Consider the following 17951-nt stretch of genomic DNA (forward strand, 5'->3'; position numbering starts at 1 on the left):
TCTGTGCAGATGTATCTCCAGGAAGTCTGAATTATGCAAGTGGATGATTGCAGTGTGAAAGTTACGTGACTGATGTAGACAACCAGAATCTTCCCTCAGGTATCCCTTGTGGTTAGATGTGAAAAAGACTCGTTAGACTGGTTTATTAAAGAGAGCTCAACCTACCCTTCAAATGCTGACTTCAGTTTTTCACCCCAGCTAGCTTTATGATCAACAGTTTAGGTAGTTTTAGTCATCTATACATATCTATATTTATTATACATTTATTTATATTTATTTTTACATACTTCAATCTCTTGTAACTGAAATCAGTGTAATTCCCTTAAGTTACCAGAATGAAAGTACAGAACCATGATTTTTTTTTTTCCATCATTACCTTACTCTGAGTTTCTGTCTCATCAAATACTCCATTTTGGAATATTTTTCTTCAGCCCTGCTAGCAGGCGTTTTAAATTTCTAACATTTTTCTCCACATCATGATCCTAGTATCTTCTATAATGAACCTTTACTAGTTCTTCACTGATGTTTGGAAGTAGTCCATATTTAGCAATTTCGTAATTTAATTAAGACAAAGTTCAATTTTTGCACCTACACAGAAATGATTAGGTATGACTGAGAGCAGATCAGTTAGGAAAAAATCAGTACAAATGCTAATTTTTCAGAAAAAGGATCATAATGGAAAGTGACCTGTGGCTTTACCTACAGTAAATATTAATAGCAATATAGCTGTAACAGGTATATAAAATTTTCCTTTGCAGCTGAATGTAATGGAAAATTTAGCAAGTTATATTAGCTGGCACTTTTGCAGAGCTTGTTACTTGATTTGAATGAGCACGAACCTATCAAGTAGGCTCTAGAGTCTTGCTTTGCTTTCATTCCCAGAAGCAAGGACAGGATGTTTTATCACTAATGAACAAGTGATCTGATTAATGTATAATGATCCTTGCTAAAAATGATGTTAAGGGAATGTTAAAGTTGCATGGCTAAGCACTGATGGGTTCAGTCCCAGCACACTAAAATAAACAGACTGGATCTTTACTGACTCAAATGGGCTTTGGATCAGGTACTTTAAAAGTAAGAGAAGTTCTTAAATGCATGTATTCATAGGGTACTTAACACTGTGTATGGGTAGATATTGAACAAAAATACTTAAAAAGAAGGGACACTTTTTGCTTTCTTATTCCTAGTTTTAAGGGCTGCTGAAATACCTTAATGAACTGTCCTTCCTGCCCCCTCCCGCCCCCAAAAAACCCCACAACGATTTGTCTAAACCAAAAGCTTTTATAGAAACAGAAATGTCTGAGCAGAAAGATTTACACTGGATTCTTCCATTGTGTTTTTCTAGATGCATCTCTGTGATGTTCAACACTCAGACTGCCCACCAATGTCCTGAGAATCTGAATGCAACTGGGGAGGGAGGGAAAGAGCCTAGGGTCATATGGGCAGTGGAGGAAGTTGATGGAATTTGTCTGCTCCTAACGTTAAATAATGACAATCAGATTTTTTTTCCTCAGTATTTAAAGAAAAATCTTTTTCTCAATAAAAGTTTTATTTTTGCGTTAACTTCTGAAATGTGAAAATTTCCCATATATATGGCAGATTTCCAATGCTGACCAACTCTGCTGAGCTTGATTAGTCACTGAAATGAGTACCTAACCCAGTAATGATAAAGATATCAAGAAAAGCCAGAGAAAAAAATGCATAGTTTGCTGCATATAAAATATTATATTTATATATAAATAAAATAATAATATTTTACCTGATCTGATAGGATATCGCCCTGTCAGGAAAGCTGCCCTGCTTGGAGTACAAAGTGGGGATGCTGCTATATGCTGAGTAAGTGTCACTCCTTCTTCTGCTAGCTTGTCAATATTAGGGGTTCTAGAAACACATAAGCAGGGAAAAAAAAAAAGAAAAGACAAAAAACCCACAAAGATGATTATTTGGAAATGGGCATGGTGAGATCAAGGCATCCGAGACAAAAATTAATGTGAAAATCAAGTTAAGACTTACTGTATGCAAATTATCAAAACTATGCTGGTGTTGCAATTCTAAATACTATTAAGACAAATATTTTCACATGAGGTGTCAACACTGAAGGAGACACTGTGGCATTGTGCCAAAAATCTTTTTCCCCACTTTCATCTATTCTTCATGGTCAGTACTAAACTGTGACACCTGGACATACTACTGTATTGCAATGCTTTTTAATGCATTTCTTGACCCAGAAATGTAACTTTGCTACTTACATGGCCTTTCTGTTTCAGCAATGGGGAGAGGAGAGATGGGAGAAAGGTTGTGCTTCCTTACTCCCTACTTGGTGTCACTTCTGTCTTTCCCCAGCAAAAGTCATTTGGGGTAGGGGTAATGTTGTGTGGTGGTTATGTCTCTGTCTTAGGCTCTATAGTAACAATGTTTACATTTCTGATATGACTATGTCTGCAATATTAGACCCAGGAGGACATCCAAGTTTCCATATCAGCATGGGAAACTTGTCTGTGACCTGGCTCATCATGCAGATGAAAACTGGTTCCTGCAGGAAGAAATCCTGTGCCCTTGGTTCTACAGAAAAAAAACTAGGCATGCAGACTGGCCAGGAGCTGCAGCCTGCTCTAATAGGTCCCTGACTTGGGAGATTAATGACCATGACTTCAAGGCACACTAGTAGTGCTCCCACCATCTAAATGTGAATAGTCAGAATCATTAGTTTTCCAACAGACTTCTTTGCTATCTGTAACGTCAAAAGAGAGAGAACATAGATCTTGGAGCAGTTCTGGTCCTTGTGAGGGGAGTGATCCAAGCACTGGTGTTGGATATACTTTTTTCCTGTTTAAAACTAGAAGTTGTAAATTGAGGAGGTTTTTTTGAGTTTGAGTTACAACAAGTTTTTACTTCTAACTAACTTTGGCAGGAACAGGAGTATTTAACATTTTTCAGGATGGTACTTTTAGTCTGAAGCTTTTATTTAACTTGGTCAAAGACTCTGCACCACTGAAACACAATGACTAGGTACAACTTGCACTGTTTACACAATTGTCATACCTAAACTGGTAGTAAGGATCATACTGGGGAACACTGCTGTATTTCTCAGGTATTTTAACATTTGCTTTAATGAATTTATTGACTACACCATGAGGATAAATGAAAGAAAAAATCAGCACTTTATTTCCAATTGTTTAGTGGTAAGCTTGTCTCAAATCACTAGTGTTTCAAAATATGCTTAATTCATAGCATTTGCATCATGCATATTTTAAAAGAAAGTTCTTGATTATACTTTGCTTCTCTAGACCTACCCTTATTTGGCTGGTTGCTCAATTCTCTGTTTGTGATGAAACTTTTCAGCAGGATAAATACATCAAAGTCTTCTTTTCTTATTAAGAAAACAAAGATTGAATATTCTGTTCTCTGGGAAGGTTACTAACTTTGGTTACTTATAAAGAACCTAACCAAATCTCTGAATGTTTTAGGGTTTTTAGCTTTAAAAATCCATAGAAAAACTAAATATAAAGCTATGACTCCCCAAAAATGTATCATCATACCTTAAGGTTCTGTTCCCGTAACATCCCAGGTCTCCAATACCAAGATCATCAGCCATCAGTAAAATGACATTGGGATATGAAGCACTGTGCGTTTTGACACTGTGTATGGCACACTGGCAAATTAGTAGAAATACAAGGAGTCTCATCTTCTTCCTGGTATGTAAGAACAGGTGGAAAACATAAGAGATAGACTTTTTTAAAAATTTGACTGTTAATCTAATTTAGTCCTATTATTGCCCTGGATCGTACAGTAGAAGAGAAAAAGAAAATTATATTGTATATTTTTATTTGGCTTTTATTTTTTCTCAAGATTTTTTTTTTAACATTATTTTCTCTCTGTTATTTCTTAAAAGTAAAAATGTATCTTTTAGTATATACCTAATTTTTCCTTCTATTCCTTTACACAGATGAAACCTTTAAATAAAGACGAATAAAGAACTAGTTACAACCTCAGCGACAATACATTTGCATACTATACAGCAATAAATCATGAGAGCAAATAAGGTTTTTTATTTTTCAGGTATAAATGTGATTTGAGGAACACAGAATCTAAAATCATTTAGGACCAAAATTTCCAAGGTTCATTGCAGAAAAATAGTTCATCAATTCTGCTACTGAACTAAATCACTGAATTTCTCTTCAACAAGTGAAAAAAAATTCCAGTTCAATTTTCTTGACAGGAATAAGTATTATGGAAAAGGGGGTGAAGAGATGCATTATCAAATTATTGCAAGGAATGTTTAAGAAGAAGCTCTTCACAAACATTTTAAATATCAGAGCTTATACCAAAATTATGCTAAAATATTTGTATTGTATCACAGTGCTATATAAATGATGCTCATGCTATATCCAACTTAAAACAGGGAGAATGTATTGTACACAATACTACTATATGCTTTTATGATAAAAGCACAGTCTATTTGCAGATGTGCATGCTATGAATGTTATTCTACCTCAACAGGGACTTGTAATATCTCTGTTTTAAACTGCATTGACTATGCCCTGGCTGAAATGAAGTGCCTCTAGGCTGTGATGGACTGTGCCAGGTATACACATTAAAAAAGAACAGAGACTCTCTGTTTCTCTCCTAGTAATGCCCCCATCTCCTCTGGATGCAGGCAGCATTTTTTAAATGCAGATGAGACATGAGTTACACCTGCACTCTGGATTATGCTGGGACAAAAAGGAAAGCAGAGGAAATCAAGACTGAGGTAGAAATTTGAAAGTGAAAGAGTAGGAAAAGGAATGAGAAACAATAATTTCCAGAGAGAATGGGGACAGCAGGTCAGGAAAGAAAAAACTTGTAAATCTGTGTTATGGTAGATAAAAGTAACTGGAGAGAAGATAAAAAAGCCAGAACTGGAAGAGCTGGTACAAAGAGACTAGACATCAAGGGATTTATAAATCAGTGAGGTGTGGTGGGTAAAAGTATCTGTAGAGCAGATGAAGTAGTCAGAACTAGAAGACCTTGCACTGACTTGAATAAAGAGCAAGAAGGGTAGCTTGAGACCCAGATGGGATGAGAATTGCAGATTGAAATGAGGAGAAATGATAGAGGGTTTAAGAAACTGGAAGTTTGACAGTAGATAGGAAAACAAATTGAGGAAAAGAGGTGAGAGAACTGGGAGTGTCTGGGATGAAAGACTTGGGGAGTTATGATTGAGGCAGATGAAGAGAACTGATTGGAAAGAACCTGGGCAGATAATACTTGGGACTGACACAAGTGAGAAGAGATCAAAACAGTGGGATCAACCAACACAGAATGGGACCTCTGATTCCCAACTTTCATTATTGTCATTCTGTCATAAAGTATAGGTGCAAAGAGGATTTTAACTTTTTAGTGCTTGTTCACATACAGATAAAACACTAATAAGTATATTAGCTGATTTTTACTGCTTAATGCACGCTTTACTGACCTCACTTTGATGACAACAGTTCTGGTTTAGACTTCAGCCAGCAACATCTAAAGATCCCAGCCTTATCACTGCAGCAACAGACTGTTACCTGGTTTACTCTACGGGAAGCAACATACTTTGTTTCAGACGTGGAAAATACATACGCAACTTTAAGACTGAAATACTAAACCCAGTTCTGCATGGCAGGAGGCATCTAACCAACCCTTCATCAAATTACCATACTAATGAAGCTGTGTAGTGCCTGCCACAGTGCAGACTTTTAATCTATGCAGTAGATTTACCTTTCTTCCCTGACAGGATAAACAAGCATGAATTGCTTTCCACACGTTGCAAGAGAACAACTAACATGCTGACCCCATAGGATAGGAACAACCGACGGCCGCATCTTATGTTTCTAGTCCACTGTTCTGACTGTGAAGGTCTCAAGACCCTCAGGGCCCCAAGTTTAACAGGGACGTTGAAAAGGGTGACATATATGTTGGTGACATTATATAGAGAGTTGCAAGGATGCTTGCAGGACCATTTCAAGGAATTATTGGCCACCCTCAGTTTCGCTGTGGGCTTCATGTTGTCTGAATAAAAGCTAGAAATACATACTCCTGCCACTAATAAAAACATGATTTTAAAGGTACAAAGCTAGCTGGGTTTGCAACTTTTACAAATAGTAATTCCAAGGTTTAATTCAACTGGTACAAACAACCTGTGTTTTAATAAGTTATGTAGCTATGGAGAGTAGTCTTTTTGAATATATTTGGGGTCTTTAGACACTAATGAACAGCGCAAATTAATTTCCCTTTTACTGAGCAAAGTTATTGTTGGAAACCAGAGTAGTAGCTGTATTTTATTTTCCAGAATGAAAGAAATCTTAAAAAATGAGTGAAATATGTTAGAAATTAACTGACTACAATTTATCTGAATTTTAAAGCAACTACAAGTCTGTGTAGAGACATCAGCAGGAAGATAACATGTTCCCCAAAATACCTAAGAAAATTAATCATCTTGGTCAAACATTAAAATCTTTTGCTGCATATGTTATACAGACTTTTCATATAATATTTTAAATAAATCTACACAGCAAAGTGAACAATAACTGTGCCCAATATTAAAGCGGCTGAAAATCTTATTTTCTGGATCTATTCCTGCAGAAGTTAGCCTCATTTAATACCTCCATTTCTCATTTTACAAATCAAAAAAAAAAAAATGCTATTGAAAGATGTCTCTGTTATAATATTGTTGGATACTCCTCCACTGTGAAGGAGTATCTGTAAACACTGTCACACATTGGACTATCTGCCTCCACCTGATGTCACGTCCCTGAAGTGAAATCAACAAGGAAACAGGAAAAAAAAAATTAATCCCAACCACTCTGATTTCTCTGGTGTACTCTCTCTGCAGCAGACTTTAATGCACCTTGAAGGGATGTGTTTGGAAAGCAAGAAAAATTGGATGGATGAAATTGAGTGGAACGGACAACAGCAAAGAAATTCGGAGGAGTAAAAAGGGAAGGGCGTGAGAAGAATGAGGTTCTGAGAATGCTGAGGCTCGTCTGTGTCACACCAGGGTTTTTGATGGTGAAAAGACAGGCATGTGCAGACCTAGCATGAAAATGATTACACCAATCAGATGAGTCTTCCACTTAACATAGTCTTCAACAGCAGCCAATCCAAATGCTTAAGGAAAGAATGCAAGAAACCTGGCAAGCATATTCTTTTACTAGTGCACCCTTCTAGCTTTTGGCAGTCATTGTTTAGGGAATTTTGGACAGGAGAGCATTGTACTCAATAGCCCCCCATGGATCTTTTTACCTTCATTAATTGGTTTTAGACCATTTTGAACCAATTAACTTTTGTTTTGTTTTTTTGCATTGAACCAATTAGATTTTTTTTTTTTTTTTTTTACTTCCACAACATCCTTTAGATGTTCCTGCAGTAGGCTTCACCTCTGAAGCCTTATGGTTTTTCAGATTCAGTTGGCAACATTTTTTTTTTATTGCATGTAGGACACATAAATGCAATTTTTAAACTCTGCTTCACTTTCCCTTTGATATAATAGGACTAATAGTACCTTCTTTCTTCCCAAGGTGCCTGCTAAACTGAACAGATTTAAGAGATGCTTAATCTCCTACAACAAGGGCCATATAAGAATTTGGACTTCATACATGCTATTTCAAACTACAATACTTTAATCATTATACATGAATCTATATACATGCATACATACATAGATATGTTAATATACACATCTGCACATATATGTGGGTGCATATACACACTTATCCTACCTTTCTTACATATCTTCAAATTACATTTTTGGGATTCTAATACGTATTTTCTATTCATATTAAAACAAGTATAAATGTGTAAGAACAAGCGGATGAAAACAAATGAAAGATATAATCCACTGTTGATATTTCATATGGATTTACTAAACACTTGTTTTAAGTTTTGGTTTTCTGCATGAAAAAATGTTGACAGATCATATAGAAGCTGAGGAGTCATCTTCCCCCCCCCCCCCCCCCCCGCCCAGGATAAGTGGCTCAAGATATGGCTAGTTGTTTCATCCTTATCCTGATTACTACGGACACATGCATCTCTTACAAGAGCAATTATATGAAACTCTTTCAAACCCTTCTTCCCAGCCGAATCATCCCAGCATTTTTATTCAGTTTGATTAAGCAATTTATTGCTAAAATACTCTTTTAATGTAACAGAACCCTTTCAGAAAATATTTAAAATATTTTATCCTTGAAGGTATAGTATTTGCTGATGAAATAAGCAACATTTAAAGATATTCACCTCATTAAAAAATGCTGTGCTATAATTAAGCAGTATGAAAAAAAAAAAATTACCTTGCTTAACTGAATGCCAGAACTCCAAAAATTTCCCTAAGAGTCATAAAAATCACACTGTAAACAAACTAGAAGACAACCCTGCCCTCCATAACATTCTGCAAAGAGAAAATTCCTCAGCTTAATGAGAAATAAAAAAGTAAGTTTTTAAATTGCAATAAATAGTAAAGTAATATTATGTAGTAGTAATAGTTTTCTGGTATCAGCCTAAGAGTTGTACAAATCTCTCAAATCCTCTCTTGCAAGTCAGTCATATCTGTTGCATCTTTTATGTCACATGACTGTGAAAAGAGAAATAAAACTATATCCTTTTGGCCTGGTCCTAATGCTAATTCATTTAGACAAACAAACATTACTTTGCATTTGCAACAAGCTATGACTGCGCAAAAAGTCAGTTACGGCATCCTAACTGATCACTGGCAACTCAATCTCAGTAATATTCTTCTACCATTTATTATTATAGTATAAACTCACTATTTCTTAATGCTGATTTTTCAATATTTTGTTATTTCTCCTCCTCCCTGGTAAGATACCTTCTCAGAATCCTCTACAGCCCTCAGAGCCAGACATGCTCTTCCCATTGCCTCAGGTCCAGGCACGTCTGACATGCTTATTAGTTGGGGTTTTTTTCTGGAAAAGCCTAAGTGACACAAGAATCTTCCATCCTACCTATTGGTTAGGCACTTCAGATTCAATGCCAGATTAGGATGACTATTTGTTTCCCAGGCTGGAACTGATTTGCATTCAGCCCTCTCACAGTGTGGGCAAAGAGGGCTGGGTCTGCCTGTATATGTAGACTGATATCTGCGTCTATAAAAAAGCTGGAATGCTTTTCTGAAAAGTGCCATTAGATTTCGGTATGCATCTTCAGGTAACTATGTAGATAAATTAACATCTGTACTTGATTTACTAAAAGTTGTCTCATTGTAAAACATAAATTTCACTTAACATGACCTGGGAAAACACCAGAACAAATAATCACGTTTCTTGTTCAAGCATGATTAATTACTGGGTCTGAATCAAATAGAGATGAAGCCACACAGCCTCCATCAGATATAAGTTCAATTTAGGTATCTTTTTAAAATGGTCTCTCAGGAATTTGCTAGTTTCATCTCAACTAAACTACAGAACTTAATGATAGTATTAATAAATAATAAATATTATTTCTGGTAGTAAATTATAACCTGAATGGAAGATAAGATTATCTTTTGTGATATAATGCCACTATTTTATTTGTAATAAAAACCCTGTATAATTACATAGACATATTAGAGCATATACTCTTCTCCATGATTACTGTTTCGCAATATTCCTTCTGTTAGCCAAATGCTCACTAGAAGTTTAATTTTTAAATGTGGGCTCTGGTCAGCAATATAATAAAAGAAAACCACCAGATAACACAGGTAGTCATCCTATTTGCCAGTTATGCACCATCCTGAGAAAGAAAAATATTTTCATTTAAAAAAAAAAAAGCTAATCATGAGTAACTACTAGTGACTGTGTCATGTCACTGCCTGGAAACCAGAGACAAGTGCTCTAAACAATTAAAATAAACTTTCAGATTTAGTAACTGCACATTACTAAAATGTGTGAGCATGTATGAAGGATGCAACTCTGCTCTGTATTTACAGTTCACCACTTCACAGGATTTTAGGTTTGTATCTCTGCATTTTGTGTTTAGTGTAAATAGATAATAATAAATTACCATAAGATGCTGATGGCACAGAAAGATGAGAGATGAGAAAGCTTTGTTTATGAAATCCTTATCAACTTCAGTAAGTATTACATGACACTGACTGACAACAAGTGTAAAGCTGTTGACATATGCTATTAATAAGTATCTGTTTTATATGTGTATGCCTATTAGAATAAGAACTTTATAATGCTATATTAACCAATGTAATATGATGCTTACATACTTTGAGGGCTTAGCTAAACTCATCCATGATATCTATCTTAATGAATAGTTTTGAAAGCTGTTGAGTCAGGGGTTTTTTTAATATACCAGAGCTAGATGATGTGTGAAATGACTGGGTTTGATACTGCCTTTTTCAAGAGTCTCAAATGGACAGGAGGAAGAACTTGTGTGACTAAAACTTTGTACTTCTGTTTTTATGATAAGCAAGTAGATAAACACTGTACAGGACTGTGAGACTGTAAAGACTGCAAGACTGTGAGTCTTACACATGGAATTAACAGAAGAGTTTTGTTACGTCCATTTGAATTGCACCAACATATAAACCATAGCTTCATCTCACTGACTGGTTACAGTCTCTTCACCTTCACCCAGTTATAGCCAAACTGGTCTCTTCTGAGTTTCCATTCACATTCAAAGTAATAGTCTACAAAATGTTTAAAAAGGAAAAAAAAAGTCTAATTACACATAACATTGCACTAAGATGCTAAACTCCAATACATTGCCTTCATAGGGATAGTGCACAGATGTGAAGGTTGGTATGTGAGTTTTGCTGTAAGTCTTTTGAGGGACAGTAAGACAAATGGCCAACCACTAGATTTTAATTTCATTCAATTTGAAAGCAGTTTCTAAGCCTTTTTCACTGAAATGATAGTTTTTAAATGCCTATCAGAAGAAAACACTAAAACTTACAGGATTAAAAAAAAAAACTCAGACAAAATCAACCCACCCCCCAAAAATCCCATGTCTCTCCCCTGAGTTACTCACTGGCATCCTACGGAGTCTGTCAAGATCAAAGCTTTGGATTTTATAACATAATATTATTGCACTTTACCTACAACACCTCTCTAGTCAAAGTGGTTTACCAGAGAAATTGCAGTTAAATGGCCCGTTAATTTTTCTTTGCTGCATGAAACTAGCAAGCAGCACATCAATAAAATGATCCAGTACTTTATGCTATTTCTGAAAGAATGTTTCATTTAAAGAAAAGAGAGGTTGTCTTTGCATTAATTTGTTCTTAAAGTGAGGGATTATTATTTTTAAAGCAGCTCTATTGTTATTTATACTTGCATTATGATGACACTCAAGGGCTCTCAATACAGCTGATTGTACCAAGATACAAAAATTGAGAAAACACTGCATTCAGTCAGTAATAATTTCACTCATGTATAAGTTAAATGCCTAGATATCCCATATCAACTAGACACTCATGGTACAAACCAATCCATTTGAATTTATCCATTTTAAAGTTATGCATTTAGTCTGAGCTAATTATCTAGGCTTCCTCTCTAATTAATAGGAAGAGACAGGCACCTTTAGAGGATGATTCATCTCTTCTTAAGACTAGTATAATGAAATGTTGGAATCACAGAATCATCTAGGTTGGAAAAGACCTTGAAGATCATCCAGTCCAACCATTAACCCAACATTAACAGTTCCCAACTACGCCATATCCCTCAGCGCTATGTCAACACGACTCTTAAACACCTCCAGGGATGCTCACAATCTTTTTCCACAGACTAGAAAGACAGTCTAAACATCTAGTTTAGACTAGATGTATACAAAAGGAATAAAGTTACATGAACTAAATCTCACCTTGATGGTGGGTTGCCCATGTGCGCTCAGCATAAAATATGAAAAAACAACTTTGTGTAATAAACAGGTTAGTATGTGTTTTACCAACCTTACTGGTGTAACAGTTTCCTACTCTGTGAGTAATCTCACCGAAATCTGAGAACTAGGGACAAGTCTTCATAAGTTTTAGCTGCAAAGTTTTGCATCACCCCAAATGATGCATAGAAGTATTTTTCCTTTCCAGACTGTATAGCAATCCAATGAATATTCCATCTTAAATATTTTATTTAATTATTCTCAAACAAAGATATGAGTGATTACATCCAAAAGCAAGAATTATTTTACAGGAATATTGGTAACTCTCTGATCAAAGTCAGCTATAGCCACCCCTGTATTCAGGTTACAATCACAAGTCTGGTCAGACAAATGAATTTATCTCTGATAGAGTTCTGACAGAATAGAAATTACATTCCACCCTGTTACTCAAGCCAGATGATATTTCAGGGAAGCTGTTGTCAGAGGTGACCAATCAACAGACTGCGAGTTCAGCCTGACTGTGGTTCACAGCCTACTCCCTGCTGCCCTCTTGCCTAAAGGCTACACACACACACACAAGGCAACCAAAACAGCCTATGTCTGGACAGTCACTACTAGATCCTATTACCTTCTTTCAGGAGGTTCACGTCACAAAAGAAAAAACACTTCAGCTCCTGACATATGTCAAGAACAAGTCCGTTAATGTGTATGGGCACTGTCCAGTGATTCACATGGATAGTGTACATTTTGGTCATACCACTGGAATGCACCTATTCACACTCTCAATTATCACGTGTTCTCCTGACCCTCATCCACACCACAAGGATGCATTCATTCTCATCACAGGACAGATGTGGGATGCACATGCTTGTCCTGTCACAAAAGGGGTAGGAGAAGAGACAGTAACAGTATACTCATCATACAATATAGATATATTCAGATCATTCAACAGAAAAAGGGGTACTGCAAGCAGCCCTCTCATTTGTCCACAAGGAGCTGTTCAATCATTGCAGAGACTGAGAACGACTGTATTAGAAGGTACATAAACTAATCAAGAGGAAATGGTTGTGTCTGGACTATTACTTAAGTCCAATATTTGCGTTCTTTCCCCGAAACACTATTAGAAAGAACACGTATTAGAAAAAGAATTAGAGTATAAGAAAAAAACACTCCTCCCATGTTTATCAAAACAAAAGATCACTTGTATCTGTATTTGGATTATCTGAGTTTACCAAGCTACTGAAACCAACACCACTTTTTCATGGTAATGTACTGGATGCAGGTGTCAACATGTTGGCAGTGGTGGGGTGGGGGGGGGGTGGAGGTCATTACAAGGGGGACCTCTGTGAAAAGAGACTAGGGGCTGCCCTGTGTCGAACATGGTCAGTTCCAGTCAACGGACCCACTGCAGGACACAGCTAATCCCATGAGCCAAACTGCCAGCATCGTGGGGAAACATATTTAAGAAAGAGCAAAAAATACTGGGGAGGGGCAAGGAACACAGAGAGAAAGGGTGGCAGAGAGAGGAGGAGGAGGGAACAAGGCTGGAGTCGTAGGAGATGTTCCACACTGGAGCAGGTACATGCCCAGAGGGACTGCCTCCCCTGGAGGGCCCATACCAGAGGATAGGAAAAAAGTGAGCAAGAAGTGGCAGAGGGAAATGGCTAAGCACTGGCTTTGTCCTCCTGTGCCACCCATTGCCTCACCAAAGGGACTGAATGCAGCCTGCGGCAGTAACACGGCAGGAGGAAATGTCTGGAGTGAAGGTGTGAAGTGGAGACTAGAAAGGTGGAGGAGAATTATCTGAAGTTGAGCCGGGGAAAGTAGGAGGAAAAGTGTTTTTCCTGCATGTTTAAATGTTTGTCCTTTTTTGTTGTTTCCTGATACCCCAATCAGTAATTAAATATATATGCTACCTGGCAATAAATTAAATTCTCCAAGTCCTTCTGCCCACAACAGTACTTGGTAAGTGTTTTCCCTGTCTTTATTTTGACCCGTGAGTCTTCTCACTCCTATTCCTCCTATATTCTCCCCCATCTCACTGGGGAGGGAAGGAAGTGAGAAAATGTCTATGTGTGTACTTGGCTGTTAGCCAGGGCCAAGCTATTCCACTTAAAAGGAAAAGGGATTAATGGATCTGGTGGCAAACTACTTTCATTGATTATCATTAGCCAAAAATTTCTTTGCTGTGATCCAATCCATCCAGACTCTAAATGTGAGCCTTCTACCAGGGATAGAAATGGAAAAGCTTTTTAAGTAAGAAATAATTCAAATTGATATCAGCTGACTTATGGTGTTGCTGGTGTAAGCAGGAGGCTCTCAGGACATAAAAGAATAGCTTCTCCTTCCTCTTCAGTTGCAGAAGAAACATTTAAAATAAACACATGTAGTTGCCTATTGAAGACCAAAGTCCTTCTCTACAGTTTCTAAAACAAAGAAAAATTTTTTTGGAACTTCTGTTATACAACTAACATCCAGGAAAGTATATATCCTCACTCTGCAAATAGTCATGAACATGTCTCATGAAAAATTGTTTGGAATTTTTTTGACAAAATTATTTCTAGTGGGGAAAAAAAAAAAAAGAAATTTTAAAACAAAAAAAGTTTTTTAAAATGTCACAATTTAAAAATGAAATTGTTTTCCTTTACTATTACACCTAGAAAAATAGCGTATTTAGCATTTATAAGGTGAAACCAAACCACTTTTGTTGTTCTTTAGGGCAGGGAGATATTTTTATTATGTTATTTTGAACAGGATTAGAAGATTACCCTCCAAATCCCCCACTTTTTTAAGACTAATGCAAAATTACAGTAAAGAGAATAGAATTATCCATTTATATTTTTTATTTTGCCCCAATTAACTTGTCTAAAAAAAAGCTTCAGAAGTATATATATATAAAATAGTGAGATGGTAAGCCACTTTCTAACCAGCTCTACTGCAGAGATACTCCACTAGCATTATTCTCTATAAACACTAAAAGTACAAAATAGCTTTAAAATCAAATAGAATGATTGAAAAACAGACTCAGAAACAAAAGGCATGGATCATTACATTAGAAGGTCTTACAAACCAGAAAAATATTTATCCTGGAAAGAACACTTGTACCATTAGTAAAAGAAGGATTATGAACTCATACTTGTTATATAGATGCCTGATTGCAAAATACATAGATCAGAATCATCTAAAAAATGTGCAAGACAAAGGGCAAAGACATTTACAAAACAAGGCACATCCATTACCCAACATTTTATCTCAATTCCAAATATTTAATAATTTACTAATTTCAGGAAGTATACAAAACTGACTGACTCCCCCACCTAGACAAAAAGTAAAAATAAAAATTGTATATCTGCCTACAATACAAGAAGAAGCTAAGTGGGTCCTTAGTGTCTGACAGAAAAAAAAGTATCTCAAAGACTGTAGAAATGCATATATCATATTACAGCAATGCAGTAAAAACAGCAATTTAAGCCACAAGGTATCCTGGTTCCTTCTGCCCTGTGTGAATAGAAAACTCTTTCTCTTTTCTTCCCCCTTCCCTCTCCCTCCCCTTTCTTTTCTCTAGTTCTTTCTTTCTCTCTTTCATAGGGACTCTTGCTGTTAAATCAGAACACCATCCCTTCACACATAGGAGCTAAGAGGCAAAATCCCAACATGACAAAATGAATGAAAATTATCATTGGCTCAAGACTGTAGTAATTCACTACATTTTCACCCTATTTTGTATGACATTTCAAGAGCATAAATCAATATAAAAAGTGTTCCAAAAAGGCATTTTTTCCATTTTCTTACAGTACACATTTTCTTGTGGTACACCAATATTAACTTCCTTTTAGCATTTGAACAGTTTCTCAATAATAGCTCCAGGGGTCTCATTATCTTTTGGCCTGTACTGAAGCATGCTGCAAGTATGTTTGAAATGAGTAACATGCTTTTTCAATCATGTCAGAATGTCTTCAAGTGAAGTTTTTAAGAAAGGACATTTCCCTTTGCTCTGTGCCTTCAGGTACAACACAATCTTATGTTTTTAAAGGATGAATTCTGTTCATCAGTGAAAAAGAACATATCATTCCCTCTGTCCAACATGCATTTTTCAGAACTAATACTTTACTGCTGTTATTAGACAATTGCTATAATAGACAACATATCCAGTTGTCTATTATAATAAACTTACATTAACTGGAGACATGACATTTCTTACATAGCTAAGAGTAACTTTTTTAAATGACTAATCCATGTCAACAGCTTCTAATTTTCTTCATCATAGCTGCCAATTCTGTCAGCAGTGGAGAATATAAGAGTATAAATATTACCCCCCCTCCCAAAAAAAAAAAAAAAAAGATGGTAAAGTAGCCTTCTAGTTTACTGACTTTGACTTCTAATTAAAAAAATTTCATACCACTAAGGATTCCTGCAGAAAGCATGTTCACATACACCACCCTACAAACACCAGTCTGGCTAGTTTAAGATGTCAGAAGAAAATAGGTCTGTCTGAGCTCTGTGCCCAAGATTTCTTTATGAGTATGGCTGATCAACCAATTCTTTAGCATAGTAGAAAAAAGATGAGGCCACTTTTACACCACTACCTTTTAATTTAAAACTTCTGTCCAGAATGTAAAAAATCCAAGATCACTATCATTGTAAACTTGAAGCAGTTCAGACTTTTATGTTCACAGACCAGAGTGCCACAGCCACAATTCTTGTTAAGCACTTAACAATCCATCTCAAATGTCTTGTCTTCCTCCTATCCCTCTTCTCACCCTAAACTAATTGTATTTCATTCCTCCTCATCCCCAAACTTCCTCTACAATCAAGAAGCCACCCCACTAACTCTTTTGTAATTCTATTCTTTCTAAACTATGCCCTACCCCATTCCAAATCCCTTCCTACACAAGAATCCCATATTAATGTGCCATCAGACTGAATACCTCTTGGATGCAGCTCCTTGATGCCTCCAATTCTGCTTGGTCAGGTACTGCTATTATCACTACCATTACTACTCTTGATGCTGCTGTGTCTCTCTGCTTTCCTCCTCCACGATGCCTCTCCCCACAACATAGGCTCTTTCACCAGCAAGTAGTAGCAGTTGTGGCTCTCCTGGTATAAAAACAGCCTCAGCTGCTGGTCTGACAGGGATTTAACACCTGTTCTGCAGGTCTGCAGTTACTAAAATCCACCTAGAGAAAACCCTAAGGGCAGAAGCAAAAAATATGTTTGTGAGAAAACAGGATGTATGGAATCCATATTATTAACAAGTCATTACAAAACCACATAGCAAGCAGTATGTGTGGTCTGATTCTGTTCAGCACTTGTTTTGGTTAAAGAGGCTTCGCCTTCATCTTCCTGCTTCTTGTCTCAGCGTGGCTGCCCAAATGTAGTCTTTCTGTACAAGCCTGGCAGGTACATCCTATTCAGAAGTGATGATTTTTTCCTTACCTTTTCTCTTTATAATTTCTTGCCATCCTATCTTAGTGATTCCTCTTATAGATACTGTCCCCTCAGTAGTTGCATTTACGCCCAGTTAGCAGGTTGGACATGTATGAGATTACAAAGGAAGAGATTAGATTTATTTAGTATCACTATTGAAGTTACATTTAAGTCTTGCAGGCTTCCACCTTTGAATTAAACAGGTTTTGTCAGGTTACATACACTGCACATAAACCAGAGTCACTTCAAAACTACAAGCTTATTTCAGAACCTAACCCCCTCCAAAACAATTTAACAATTCATTTCCATTTGACTCTCAAAACAGATTCTGTAATCAAAATTATATACACTTTTAACATTATTTTTTAAACAACCAGATCTTAAGTGGTAAAGGAAAAACCACTGTTGCACAGCTGGAAAATGTTCTAGTTCAGAAACACCCTGCTCTCTTTTTTGTTCAAAATGCTTTCACAATTCAAGTAAAGGTTATAAACTTTTTAACCCGCTGCAAGCAGGAAATGTTCTACTCCATTCCAATATTTAATGCTGAAGTGTATTTTGTTACAAAATAATTTGCCACTACAGTTGATAGTATCTTACACACAAGAGTAGACAGTATTAGCATCTTTTTTTCTTATATAAATACATTGTATTAACTTAATGAGGAAAAGATAACACTACATACGTTATTACTT

At 36.4% G+C, this 17951-nt stretch overlaps 1 protein-coding gene across 5 annotated transcripts in view; it reads right to left on the reverse strand.

Annotated features, from left to right (window-relative positions):
* STS (steroid sulfatase) overlaps window positions 1-17951 on the reverse strand; it is a 115011-nt gene that overhangs the window by 86129 nt on the left and 10931 nt on the right. For 4 of the 5 annotated variants that reach the window (XM_074858875.1, XM_074858871.1, XM_074858874.1 and 1 more), the window contains 4 exons: window positions 16758-17018; window positions 5456-5553; window positions 3540-3692; window positions 1760-1881 (listed from right to left, as the gene is read on the reverse strand). In XM_074858875.1, coding sequence (XP_074714976.1) covers window positions 1760-1881; window positions 3540-3685 — 268 coding nt within the window. In that variant the 5' untranslated portion in view covers window positions 3686-3692; window positions 5456-5553; window positions 16758-17018. The remainder of the gene's footprint in view (window positions 1-1759; window positions 1882-3539; window positions 3693-5455; window positions 5554-16757; window positions 17019-17951) is intronic. The other variant, XM_074858872.1, reaches the window with a different exon arrangement.

The sequence above is a fragment of the Strix uralensis genome, chromosome 2 (assembly GCF_047716275.1).
Source record: "Strix uralensis isolate ZFMK-TIS-50842 chromosome 2, bStrUra1, whole genome shotgun sequence".
Classification (NCBI taxonomy): Eukaryota; Metazoa; Chordata; class Aves; order Strigiformes; family Strigidae; genus Strix; species Strix uralensis.